At 41.9% G+C, this 13,468-nt stretch overlaps 1 protein-coding gene across 6 annotated transcripts in view; it reads right to left on the bottom strand.

Annotated features, from left to right (window-relative positions):
* The window catches only part of ST8SIA5 (ST8 alpha-N-acetyl-neuraminide alpha-2,8-sialyltransferase 5), an 82,893-nt gene that overhangs the window by 14,216 nt on the left and 55,209 nt on the right, over nucleotides 1-13,468 (bottom strand). For all 6 annotated transcript variants that reach the window (XM_074812576.1, XM_074812574.1, XM_074812577.1 and 3 more), the window contains 3 exons: nucleotides 6,139-6,231; nucleotides 3,646-3,732; nucleotides 355-499 (listed from right to left, as the gene is read on the bottom strand). In XM_074812576.1, coding sequence (XP_074668677.1) covers nucleotides 355-499; nucleotides 3,646-3,732; nucleotides 6,139-6,231 — 325 coding nt within the window. The remainder of the gene's footprint in view (nucleotides 1-354; nucleotides 500-3,645; nucleotides 3,733-6,138; nucleotides 6,232-13,468) is intronic.

Here is a 13,468-nt window from a genome sequence, read left to right on the forward strand (position 1 = left end):
GACCTACCCCAAATGTTGGATTTACTGTATGTGAGTATTGTACTTTTAAAAAAGTTCTGATCAGTAAGTGCCTCTTTTATTCAGCTTTCTTAAGTTATTTCATTAGCCACTTTGTTGCTCGGTCAGTAATATTCTGCAGGAAAATATACATACATTGCATAATAGAGCCGCTAACCACTAGAAAATAGGATAATCAGCTAAAATATCATATAAAAAATAAACATTTTCAAAGTGTAAGTATGAATTTTGTAGAAATGTCAAAAAGCCAAAAGCTAAATGCTTGGTTATAGGATAGTATCTAATGCATCAAGTAGAGTGAAGTTGATTCTGCAAATGGGCAGAGGCATGAGGCACCTTTGGAAACATTTTGAAGATTTCTTGGTTGATATGGAAGATTCCACTAGTATCCACTTCATATTTCAGTTTAGTTCCCAAGGGAGTATTTTTCTGGGTGGTGAACAGAAAGGCAGGAGCATTGCAACACCTCGACAAAGTAGACCTGTAAAGTGAAAAAGAGAAATAAGATTAAGGAGCTGATAGCATGCTTTAGGATTTGCAGTTACTATTACTCCTAACAAGGCATTTTTCAGCAAAAATAAACTTTTTAGCTGTAGGAGGGTAAAATGGTGGTTTGCTGGATTTTCCTTTAGAAAATTTCAGATTCAGTGAAATTTTCCCTGATTGAGGAATTTATGGTTAAAAAAAAAAAAAAAAGAACCCAGAAGAAATGAGATCCCTGTACCTGTCTCTCTTCTAGGCTTCAGGAAATACATGTGTAAACTCTGCTCTGCTTCAGACCCCAAAGCTGAGCTTCTGCTCCTAATATCCTTGGGAAAACATCCTAATGAATTAGTCCCTCTCTGCTTTATAGGTTTTCCCACTTTTGTAAATTATTTACTCATCACTGGGCAGGAATCACAGGGCTTAAGTATTCGTCTGGGTATGTGGAAGTATGGCAGGGCAGGGACTTAAACACAGCAATATCTAAAGACATTACCCCACTCACCAGACTACTGTGGAGCATGGCACACTTTATTCACAAAATAACTTTTAAAGGCCTTAGTTTTGCCTTTGAACCTTGCATATGTGCATTAGGAAGACAATGTGACCCAACAGATGGGTGCCAGGCAGACTGGTCATGGCTACAACTCAAAAATCTCAGACAAATGGTCAAAATTTTCTTTGTCACTGGGACAAAATGTCAGGTATTCCAATGCCAACAAGAACTGTTTTGAAATCTCAAATATGGGATTATTGGCATCAGAGCAAGTGCATTCAGCTCTGATATGAAATTTAAACAGGAAAAGCCACTTTTCAAATAGGAGTACATTTTTAGCTCCCATCTTTCCCTGAATGCTTTTCTCCTTTTACTGGTGGAACTGAAAGCCCTGACTTCAGCTTACTCTTACTCCAGAGCCAGTTTGTTTCTCAGTCAATGCATCTCATACCTTTAATGAAAGATACATGTCATGGCACAAACATGAAGACAAAGCCAAACAGCTCTCAAATAACCTAGATTAAATACCTTGCCTCTGAGGTATGTGGCCTCATTATGAGTTGGAAGAATAAGTCAGTCTTCTTTACGGGCTTTATTACAAGCATCAGACAGCAAATACAGAATTATGCAAACATTTCAGTGATGTCCAATTACTATTATATACTCGACTCATGCAGAATGACACAATTATGATGATCAGATCAAGGCAGCAATTGAGACTGAATAAGTCAATAAATAATTTCTAATAATGAAATCATTAATAATTACAAGCAGGTAGTGGGATTGAGTTGTGGTGAGGTACGAAAAAATTCTTCATTAGTTCTGCATTAAGGAATTTAAAGTGATGTTGTTCTTTAATATCCAACTGGTTTTCCAGAGGCACGTTCCTTAATGTCAATGTCTGATACCTGAGGAGGAAGACTGTCAAGGAAATTGCTTTCTTTAGTCTCCAGGTACAAAAGCTAGTGTGATTTTTGCGCTTCCTCCTCCCTGCTGCTTAAGTAGCTGACATTTGAGTTTTGCTCAGTTCTCCCCATCTCACCTGATGGTCCAGAACTGGCAAAGTTCAAAAGCCAACAGCTCAGTGGTGTTAGACCACCACTATTCAGCCTCCTACTAGTCTAGCTCCAAACTCAGAGACTTTGGTCTGCTTTTAAGTGACTACAGTTTCTCCACACCTTCACACACTGAAGACTGTCCCATAAGACGAAAATGAAACAGACTTTGAACTTCTTTTTTTTTTTTTTTTTCCCCCTTGACTAGCATGATTCCTGGAACCGGCTAACAAAGGTTGGGTAACATCTAGGTGCCAGCGGGAGTTTCTTAAGCAGTGATATATCGTGCAGTCAGGCGTAGCCAGAGACGGAGGTCTTTCATCTCTTCTCTCAGTGCATTGTCTAGGATGGAGAAGGGTTCTTTGCTTACTGTGGGTGGCCTGAGAGAGAGTGATGGTCCTCCTGATGGGCTTTAGATAGTCCTTTCTCATTGCTCCCACCTCTGGGCTGGCCCTCATACTTCAATGTGCTCCTTGCGCTCTGGGCACAATCATTAGTTCTCTTACTCCAAGCAACCTTTCAGACAGCAGGCTCTAATCCTGAATGGCTCTTGTCTTCAACATGAGCTCTGGTAATTGTCCATCAAACAATTTCCAGAAAAAAATATACTAAAAAACCCCTAAAAAACTGATGTGTGGAGCTCACATTGGAAAAACTGCTATGAGCCTGAGACTAACAATTAGTTATTTTTAAAGATGTTAATGACTAACTCAGCACATGCATTCTCACATTCTCTCATTAACTCGTGACAGCTATTTTCTAGAATCATGTAAGACAATTTGGGAGAAAGCTGTGGGGCCTTATTCTAAACAAGAGCTCTGAATCGTGCCAGTGACTTACAGATTTAACCAGTCTATATTCCACTTACTCTTGAAATAACATGTTTTCTCTAGCCCTGCTCAATTATGGCCCTTGAATACATCAATATACAACATTCAAATATTGTTTTGGCTTTATTCTACTATTGCCTTCACAAGACCAATTTCAAAAGTTGTATCTTGAAAGGACCATGGAGGACTCTCAGCAAAGAGGAATTCACACAAAGGAAGACAGAGTATTACAGAAACAAACTGAAGAGGTCTCTGAAGACCAGAAAAAATATCTAGGTAATCAGGGAGTAATAGCTGAGAAGACATTAAAAAAGAGGAAGTCATAACCAAGGTCTGACAGTACCTAATACACCACAGAAAAAAATCCAGTTTGAGTATTTTGTAGGCCAAATGTGCAGTGTCACTGATGATATTACCATTTTACACCACCAGAGAGTTAGGTTGATGTATTAGGTGCATCCATTAAGTCTTGGCTCCACCCTTACTTCTGCCTGAATCATACCTGGAAGTCTTTCCCATATCAAATTCCCTGCCTTTCCTGGGAAGACTGTTCCACATGCCAGAAGAGCTCTCATTCACTCTTGCTGTTGACTTTTATAAAGTAGAAAAAGGTCCACATTTATTCAAAAGGATAGTACTCCAACAGTAACAGTGTTATAATGCTTATTCTTGCTATCCATGTGAAAGTTTAATCCCTCTACAGGAAGCTAAACTCAAACTAAAATAAATCTTACTCAGTCTTATTAATGTGGATCATTCTTACTTGAATAAATTAGCTTCTGTGACATTCATCTCCCATTTGCACATCTGAAGGCTCTTCCATCTGTCAAACAATTCAGTTTGTTTCACCCTAAAAGATAAAAAGAAAGAAAATAAAAATTCACTTTATTACAAGGGCCTCACATCCTAAACCAGCTGCAGCCAGGGTTCCATGCAGTAAGCTTTTGATAGAGCAAACTAGTCGGTCTAGCCAGTGCAAAATTTATCATTTTTATTTCTTTTTTCTGCTCAGACATAGCAACTCTAAGCCATGTATACACTGGTAGTGATGGAGCTCTTCAGATGTTTGGGACTGACTTCTACTCCCTGGTAGGCATTCTCCATTTCTTCAGGATAAAAAATACAGTACTGAGCAAGAAGCATCTACTGTGTCAATGTCTTTTGACAGTCTGCTGGAAAGCAGTGGCTTTAGGGGAAAAAGTTGCACCTAGCAGAAGGGCCTAGCAGAGCAGGTGTTGGAAAAGAGCATACTTTGGAAAACATGGTCAAATGCCATTTTATTTTGGTGAGGTTATCTTAATCCATGAGATGCTACAGAACAGCACTGCTGGTAAATCCATTTTATAAACTGCAAGAGCATGTGTGTAGGGATAAGAATCTGTGAAGGTAAGAGGACATGAAAAGCTCTTTACAGGATCTCTCACTCTCCTTCTGTTAATAAATATACTTTTAGTTATGTCAAAAAAATGACACTCCTATTTCTACGAGGCTGATACAGGATGACACATTTTTGGTGATATCATGAATTCGAACCACTTCTACCTTAGAGTTCATACCTATTCTGTATTTGGACAACAGAGATAATGAAGGCCTTGCAACTATCTAGAGCTAGGGAGCAACGTCATAATCTGGCTAGGAAATTTCGAAGTCTGAGGTTTCTTCAAGACTGATAGGTCTTAATGAGTTCTCTTCAGGCTTGAGGGCTTTGAATGTTTGAACAAAGCAAAGACTTTTAAGATAATTATATGTTTAAAGTGAGTAGAATTTAGGATTTCCCAGGCTGTGGGAGTTACAGGAAGGAATTAGGTCATATTGTACTTTCTGTAGCCCACCAGAGCACATTAACTTGGATAACTTCCATTACCATAAGGGCTGACTTAGGAAAGGTAATACATCAGAAGCAAGCACATCAGAAGAACCCAGCACAGTAAAAGAGCTTAATGACAAATGGCTTCTATCATAAAAGTAAGGCTAACTCTATCCAGCTGAGCAGGAGTCCACTACCTTATACATGCCATTAGAAAAGATTAAGAGAAATGAGTATTTCTCTGTACCATCTGATAAGTATGCAGAAAAGCAATTCAAAACTCCCCATCTTCAGTAGAACATTGGCAGAAGTGTGACATTCTCACCCCTTCTATTTATTTTTAAGCACTGCAAGTCAGCAAGCAGTGCAAAGTTGTTACTTGTGTATCCTTCATCCAGTACCAAATACAGAAGACAAGGACATAACCTACATTTTTCTGCGCATAAAGTCAGCGAGGGTGACATGTTCAAAACCCTGCAAACCTGGAGCAACAAATTGTATTTTCTCTCGTCTTGATTGCTTAATGCCATGCACTTTTTCAACTGAGATTCTCAGTGCACTTTACAGACCTTAATAAACCTTGTGGATTGCCAGTAAGATTACTAAACCACTGGTTTTAGATATGGTAGGGGATTAGGCATAATCTAAGCACCTAAATTCACTGTAATGCTGAATATGCAAAAGGACAACACAAAAATACCCTACTATGCTCTGTCCAATGAGTTCCATTGGCAACCTCACTTTTTTGCCCGATTTTACTGCTGTGGCTTCATGGATACATCTCATTCAACTCATAGGTTTCCTGATGTACATATAGGACCACAAAGGAAAATTAAAGATCTTTTATTGTTTCTCAGAATCACACTTTCCTACTTCTTACTGAGTGTTATTAAGTTGTGAAACTCACTGCTGATTGAGAATGTTAAAAATACAAATGGGTTCAGAAAAGATCTAAACAAATTAACAGAGAGGTGTATTGTCCACTCTGATTAGTCTAGTCACCACCTACCACTCAGCAAGTCCCCATGCCAGTATTTGTTATCAGGAAGGGCTAACTTTTTATTTAATTTCTTAGCCTTCACTACTGGCCACTGTCAATGACAGAACCTTAAGCTAGATGGACACTTGCTATGAGTCTGTCTGTCTGTTCTTACTCTTCAATTACCTGGAATATAATTTTAAAAATAATATTACAGACACTGTATTTAATTCCAAACAGTGATACTGGGCCTGACCAAATGCCTCAATGTACGTGAAAAGCCTCCATTTTTTTCAAATGGACCTCAGATCAAATTCAGATGTCATTACTTGCACATATGTGAGAACCTCAGGAATCACTGATGTGATCCCTATTGACGTGATCTCTTGAGCCATGTATCTTTTGACAAATTTATCATTTTCATCCTGCCTAAAAAGTAATCTTTTCAGCAAGCATTGATTCATACTTACATAGACAAAACCTTCACCTCAATGATGTCCTGCCGTAATTCCAGGCATTTGGTGGAGTTGTATTCCAGAGGCCCTTCATAAAACTCAAAATACCTGAAAAAGAACAAGAAAAAAGATTATAAATAAGGCTTAGACTAGAATACTTGTCTTACACATCAATGGAATTTATGATTTTTGCCTCACTTGAGACTACACTGCCTGGCCCATAGGCAGGTTATCACTTCACAGAAAAACACAGATGTCATTGCTGATTGTAGAACAGCCACCTTCCATCCCTACAAGAGTTCATCTATCTTGTAGGCACCAACAAGGCCCTTTTCCAGCAGTCAGCACATGGCAGCTGCCACTGAAAGTCAGGGGGAAAGCACTGAACGCTGTTGCCATCCTTTGGGTGTCTGAATGTGCTGAGAGTTTAAAAAAAAGTGCCTTAAATCTTGTTCTTATGTGGAAAGCAAAAGTGCTAGAGGTTTCATCTTGTCTGTGGAGACTGTTGCACAGCTCTACACAATTGAGCTTTTCATTATGATTTACTCTTTTGGTATATTCAGAGGGGAAGGGAAGCTGGGATTTTCTTTTCAAAAAATTTGAGATGGTTTTGAGAACGAAAGGATTTGAATGCTCAGACACAGAACAAATGACAGTGCTATTCCTAATTAAAACATAGACATAAATATTTACTTTTTTGGTTAAATCCTCCACCTTAGCCTTCAGACTGGAGTAAAGGGGAAACAAACAGAATGGTAGCTACTCATGTTTAAGGGCCAGAGAAAGCCCAGGCTGTCCAGTGAATTCAGTGAGACTGTACTGAAATGACAAAAAAGATTTAGGGTTTAAACCAAGCTCTGCATTAGTTTCACCACTTAATATTAGAAGTCTGTGTTAAAACCTAATACCTAAGAATTGTGCATACCCATATAGTAGTTATGAGCATAATGAAGAAATATGAGGAGACGACTTGGAGGAATTGGTATTGCGACCAAGGGTAGAGCAAGTTATTCTGATGAATCCTTTAAAATCTCAGAATTCATGAGGCTGTAATTCCAAACTATCTTCTGAATCTTCAATATGAATGAAAACATCAGATTCCTGGAAGAGCTTTATTTAAAGCATTATTGGAAATGTAATATTTTGGGTTTGTGTCATTGTAAAATAACATCAAAATTCATGTTTGACTTGAGTGGCTCTTCAGTTCTGAATATATATAATCCTTAGGTAGGAAATCCTTGTTAGCTTCCTTAGTAGTTCATGTTTATTGTGGGAATGCAAGGGAAGATTGGCGAGGAGGATTGTAATCACACTCAAGTGACTTGCAGCTGGGCTGTCAAAAAAGACATATATCTCACTAATTGTAGCTTAGCCTTGTGTGCTTGACACATAGAACATCTGCATTTAGATAACACAGGCCTGAGAGAGGCTCAGGGGCACCTTATCGAGCATCCTTGAGATTCCTGCTCTGCTGTGGGAAAGATGAAAGCACAGTGGAAAAGTATGCCTGCGAAAATCCTGATATCTACAGGCGAAAGCAACAGGTTTGAGATCTTTTCTTTCTTCTCCTCTTTCTGGTTAGCAAGGACCGAGCTCTATGGTGCCTGCTTCCCCACTTGCGTGCCTCTGCCCGGGTGCTGCTGCAGAGATCCCCCAGGTCGCGAGGTAACAAGAATAAGTTTGCTTTTTGCATGTCATCTGTGGTTTTCTGGTTGTTCCTGTGTCCTGCCTGTGCCGGCTTACACAATAGTTAACATAAAAATTCGGGGGGATCCAAAGTTTGATCTGTTCTGGAGAAGCGCTAAGAACTCACACCTCTCAGGGGAACTGTATGAAGAGAAGAGTGTCCAGAAAATAACATCTCCAGGTATCTCCAACAGGGCTGCCAAAGTTCAGAAGCATCTCAATGCAAACAACTTCTGAATTTTGCCTTGTAAGTACATCCAGAAATCAATCTGATAAAGTGGGGACAAGAGAAGCCCATAGAAGGGAGAAAGGGACTATAGTATGTGACTGGAAAAAGCCCAAGAGCCTCCCAAAGCAATCTGCTGGGAACATTTCTATCCTGTGAAATGCTGCTTTAGGACATGTCTCCTTCACCTCTCCCTGAGGTTTTCACCACCTCAGCTTTGCCAAATCCCAAACTAATAATTTCTTTGATCCAGTGAGAGGCACAAACCTTGAGACTGAAAGGAAGAAGGCCATGCCTAGAAGATAGCAGGAGAATATCATAAATTCCCAATAAAGAACTGATTACTGTCAGAAAAAAACCCAGCAGCTCAGCAATCTTTAAAAAATATGACTATTTGGAAATGTGTTTGCATAGTCTTCAAGGCAACAAATAGATTTTTGTGAATTTTGTAGACGAAAATATGTATTTAAAGCACTCCATAATCAGTGACAAATCTAGGAAAATACTTCCTCAGCCTCCAGAAGCAAGATAAAGTTCATGTCACATGAACCTTCACCTGTTCTCTCACCAAAAGGCTTAGGCTCTCCTTCCAACTCAATCATTCACCTGAACATTCAGCCTTTACTAAAGAGCAGCTGAAATCCATCACATTGGCACATTTCCTGTATGCTTGGCTCGTTGAGCTGGAGCTGAGCAACTTGCGTATTTTGAGAGCTGCTCCAACTGAAATTGGATTAAGAGCTCATCTGGTTGCACCAGGACAAAGCCCTGTGTGGATGTACTCCAGATAAATTTCCAAAATTAAACTGAAATTTCTCCCTGTGGAGCCAACACCATAGGACTTCTTGCGGTCATGGAATTTTACAGGGGTAAAGGAGTCCCCTCTGGCTACCAGCCCAGACAACTTTTTATGCTCCTGCAATACTCATTTTTCTTACTGTATTTTGCGGTATTCATTCTTCACTTTGGCTCTTTGAGTAAGACAAGACTGGGACCCTGAATGTGTATGTTCTACACAATAGCTAGAGGCAGGTATACATCCCCACACAACACCCAACACATTACACACCACTCCTACCTCTTTGGGCGTAAGGGGGATAGCAATCACTATCAGCCTCATCCTTTCCTTTCACCTAACACTGTATTTCAGTACCTTGTATGTGCCTCAGGACAGATAAGAATGACAAAAATCTAGATTAACATGTATTTTTATCTTTCCTGCACACTTCTGGCTCTGCTGCTAAGTTACAGAACTGCAGCTCAGATGTCAAACAGCACATGCTATCATGTGGGAATGCTGCAGCAGGGGAAAGTTGGCTTCAGCTCGTGGCACTGGAGAGAAAGATGTCATTTTATGAAACAGAGATGAAATTTCCTGAGTCCCAGAGATTCCCTTTGATCATTGACTGTTTACCCTATCCACAAACCAAAAATAGAAATGAAAAAGGATGTGTCACCAAAGAGGCAGCAGGGTAAGGAGAAAAGGATTAAGTAAAAAATAAACCACTTCTGGATCTGAAAGGAAATGCATTCCATTTGTAGCAGAGTTATTCCATGAGCCTACAGCTTTGAAAAGCACAGGACTGTCCTGCAAGTCACTAACTCTCACAATAGCCTCAGCTTTTCCATCAGAGTCACTGGGAGTGGTGAATTCACCATCTGGAACCTCGTGGAGGTGCAGAGGGAGGATCCGTGAAACAGGCCGGACGATGCGGTGCCGATGGGATACCCACGTGTGCCTCCCACCGCAAAGGCAGGGGACACCGACGGCAGTGTCACTTCTGCACTGAGTAGGGAGAAGATGCTACTGGCCATGGGGTGAGCTTGACTGAAACCCACTCATCCTGTCTGAGCTGCTGCATAATCACCATTTGGGCTGTCATTCATAAGCCCCAAACCACATCTGAAGCACCCAGCCAGATGCTAAGCCTCTTTAGTGTTAATGCAACTGATGCTGTAGCACTTAGGTTGCAAGCGTTAATGACACAACAGCATTAAGAAATTTGTGAGACAGTATCTAGTCAATAGACCAAATAAAAAAGATTTCTTCTCTTTCCCCCAAGAGTGTTCATGCTATTTATTTGCTTCACAGCAATTCTCCTCCTGCTACAGACACCAAGGCAAATTAGCAGAGGCAGCTCCCTGGAGCATCAGCCAACTTCTTCCCGCAGAAGACTTTCACGCTGTACTTTCCCAGAATACAGCTTTTGCACAACACCGGGCTCTAGCACAAGGAACATGGGTTCCCTCAACCCCCGCAGATGTCCTTGAAACCCAGCTCCTCCGCTCGGCAGGGTCTAGTCCTGCCAGGAGTGTTTGGAACCAGCCCCTCGCACTCTCCCAGAGGAAGCATCAGTCTCACCCACTCCCTGGGCTCTGAGTGCTGCTTCTGCCTATTAACTCCCACTCTAAACCATGTAGTTCCCAGTGAGTGAAGATACATTTGCCTGTCAGGAAGTTTAAACAGCACAAATGAAAACTGTCCTCCCCATCATCTTCCTCAGTCTGATAGCTGGCTAAGAAGCAAGGGTGTAGCGCAGTTTATTTTAATTTATGCTCTTGATTAGTGACAAGTGACACACCTGAGTACACTACTCTTTTGCTACAGAAAAGAGCTGTGGTTCAGCTCTACAAGAACGACAGTCATGTTTTATAACCATAAAACAGAATTGATATGTCACCACCAGAATGTCCTCTCCCTGCATTGCCTTTGCTTCCCCTGATGAAATCTAAATAACTTCTATCTCTCAAGGGTCACAAGTCTACGGGAAAACCAGCACAAGAATTCATGATTCTTTACAATAGGGAACACAACTACAACCGAATCACAACAAACCATACAGTTGCACACAAGATTGTGTTTTCCCAGGGTACCAGGCAGTACACACGGTTCACTGCTCTATATCCATTCAGGTCAGTTGTAGCTTTCAAATCTACAACATTTTTTCAGGATCACATCCTGTATCTGATTACCACACAAGCTGCAAGTGCTCAGAGAGGACCCTTTTTATGGCCCTCAGTACCGAATGCCCAGAAATGAGATGCTATTCACATGGCAATTTTCCATTTTTGACTGAAACTCTCTTCTTTTCTAAACTTCATGACTCCCATTGCAACCTCACTTCCAGCTGAGCAGCTTACAGAGCTCGCTAGTGAGAGACAGATTTGGTTTTCCAGAACACCAGCTAACTCTCAGGTCTTTGATCATCTGCAGTTGGGCTGCTTCTGCTTTGATCAAAAGTAAGCTTCTCTTGATCATGCTACATGAATTAAAAAGACTGAGACTTCAATCCCACCTTCAAGTGACACTTGGATTGAGGCACTGATTTGTCTGATATATTGAATAAAGGTTTTAAAATATAATTGAGCATAATTGTCAGGCATTTTTTAAACGAGACCATTTTCTCCTGAACCAGCCACCTTCTCATTTTGCTTGTTTCTGCAGTGCCGGTTCTGCAGTGTTTGCAGTGAGGCTGCAGCACTTACGCTGCAAGAGAGCAGAGTATCGCAGGAAGGATTCCACCTACCCTGCAGGAAAAACAAAGATCTTTCTAAAAATATACATTATCCAGGGACTAAGAAATGAGAATAAATGAACCAAGCCCTGCAGGCTTCTACTAAATACTTATTAAGAGAACTGTCCAATTAGCAGTGCCTGCACTCATCAGCATGGGCAGAGCCACAGCTAACCTCGGGTCTAGATTCACCTTCCCTACTCAGTAACCTTGCTAGTGTGCCAGAGCACAATCCCCAAAGCACGCAGGTACTCGCATTCATCTGGCAGGGCCAGCATGGGATCTTCAGACCCCTGTAGCAAAAATGCCGCTGAGGTGGAACATATCATGGCTATAGGGGCTCTGAAAAACCCATCCAGAGCAGAGCAAGCTACGTGCTGACTTCATCAGAGTCCATTGTGAGTGAGGCACCAAATACTGCTAGCCTTTGCTTCTATTAATATTTCTATGTGACAACATCAGAAACTACAAGATTTGGTCAAAAGGTTTAAGGGCCTGACATCAATACAGTGATTTGTCTCCCTCAAAGAGTGCATCCTACAACTTCACACAGCACATTCTCCTAAGATTACTTTGACCCTGTTTGGAAGTCATGATCCCCATTTGGCAGATAAATAGCTGATGTAAAGGCTGACTGCCAGGTAAATCCGTGGCAGGCAGGAATAGGGACCTTAGGCCCTGCTCTCATAGACACTGCCTAGACTACATGATTACCACCAAGAACAAGAGCAACCTCTGATGTTGATGGAATCATAATGACCTTTCACACTACACCTTGCAAAAGAAAAAACCTGTGGGCGTACTGATACTAAATGAGATCTCCTTGCTCTGAAAATTGGCAAGTGAAGCAGAAATGTTTGATGCCCTTAGATTAATTTACACATCACTACGGCTGTGGCACAAAAAATCACATTGCTGCATGTGTTGTTTCTGCTGTTTGAGATCCTGTGTTAACCTGTCCACACCAGGATGGTGCTTCAAAGACTGAACTGAGAGAGAAGGTGCTGTGGGCACAAAGGAAGAGGCTGGAGAAGCAAAAGTCTTCTCTAATACAGGTCAGTGAAACTAATTGACTACCTCCTCCTTGGGGACTGCAAATATAAAAGAAGATAGTTCACATTCCTCCCGGCTACCACCTACTGATGTCAATGTCACTGGAATTATCTGCTTTAAATCTTTTACCACCTTCATCTCTAATGCTACTAGATACAGTGGATGTCTAACTGATTACAAACTTTCAGTATGTGGCTGTAGCTAGGAACAAAATTATAGATTCACAGAATCACAGAGTGGTTTGAGTGGGAAGGGACCTTAAAGATCATCCAGTTCCAACCCCCCTGCCATAGGCAGGGACCCCTTCCACTAGCCCAGGTTGCCCAAAGCCCCGTCCAACCTGGCCTTGAACCCTTCCAGGGAGGGGGCAGCCACAGCTTCTCTGGGCAACCTGTGCCAGGGCCTCACCACCCTCACAGGGAAGAATTTCTTCCTTACATCTCATCTAAATCTATCCTCTTTTAGTTTAAACCTGTTCCCCCTCATCCTATCCCTACCCTCTGATCAAGAGTCCCTCCCCCCTTTCCTGGAGCCCCTTTCAGTCCTGGGAGGCCGCTCTAAGGTCTCCCCAGAGCCTTCTCTTCTCCAGCTGAACCCCCCCAACTCTCTCAGCCTGTCCTCACAGGGGAGCTGCTCCAGCCCCCCGAGCATCTTCGTGGCCTCCTCTGGCCCCGCTCGAGCAGGTCCGTGTCCTTCTGCTGTTGGTGCCCCCAGAGCTGGACCCAGCACTGCAGGGGGGTCTCACAGAGCGGAGCAGAGGGGGAGAATCCCCCCCCTCGCCCTGCTGCCCACACTGCTCTGGGTGCAGCCCAGCACACGGGTGGCTTTCTGGGCTGCCAGCGCACCTTGCTGGCTCACAGGCAGT

This window comes from Strix aluco, chromosome Z, assembly GCF_031877795.1.
Source record: "Strix aluco isolate bStrAlu1 chromosome Z, bStrAlu1.hap1, whole genome shotgun sequence".
In the NCBI taxonomy this organism is placed as follows: domain Eukaryota; kingdom Metazoa; phylum Chordata; class Aves; order Strigiformes; family Strigidae; genus Strix; species Strix aluco.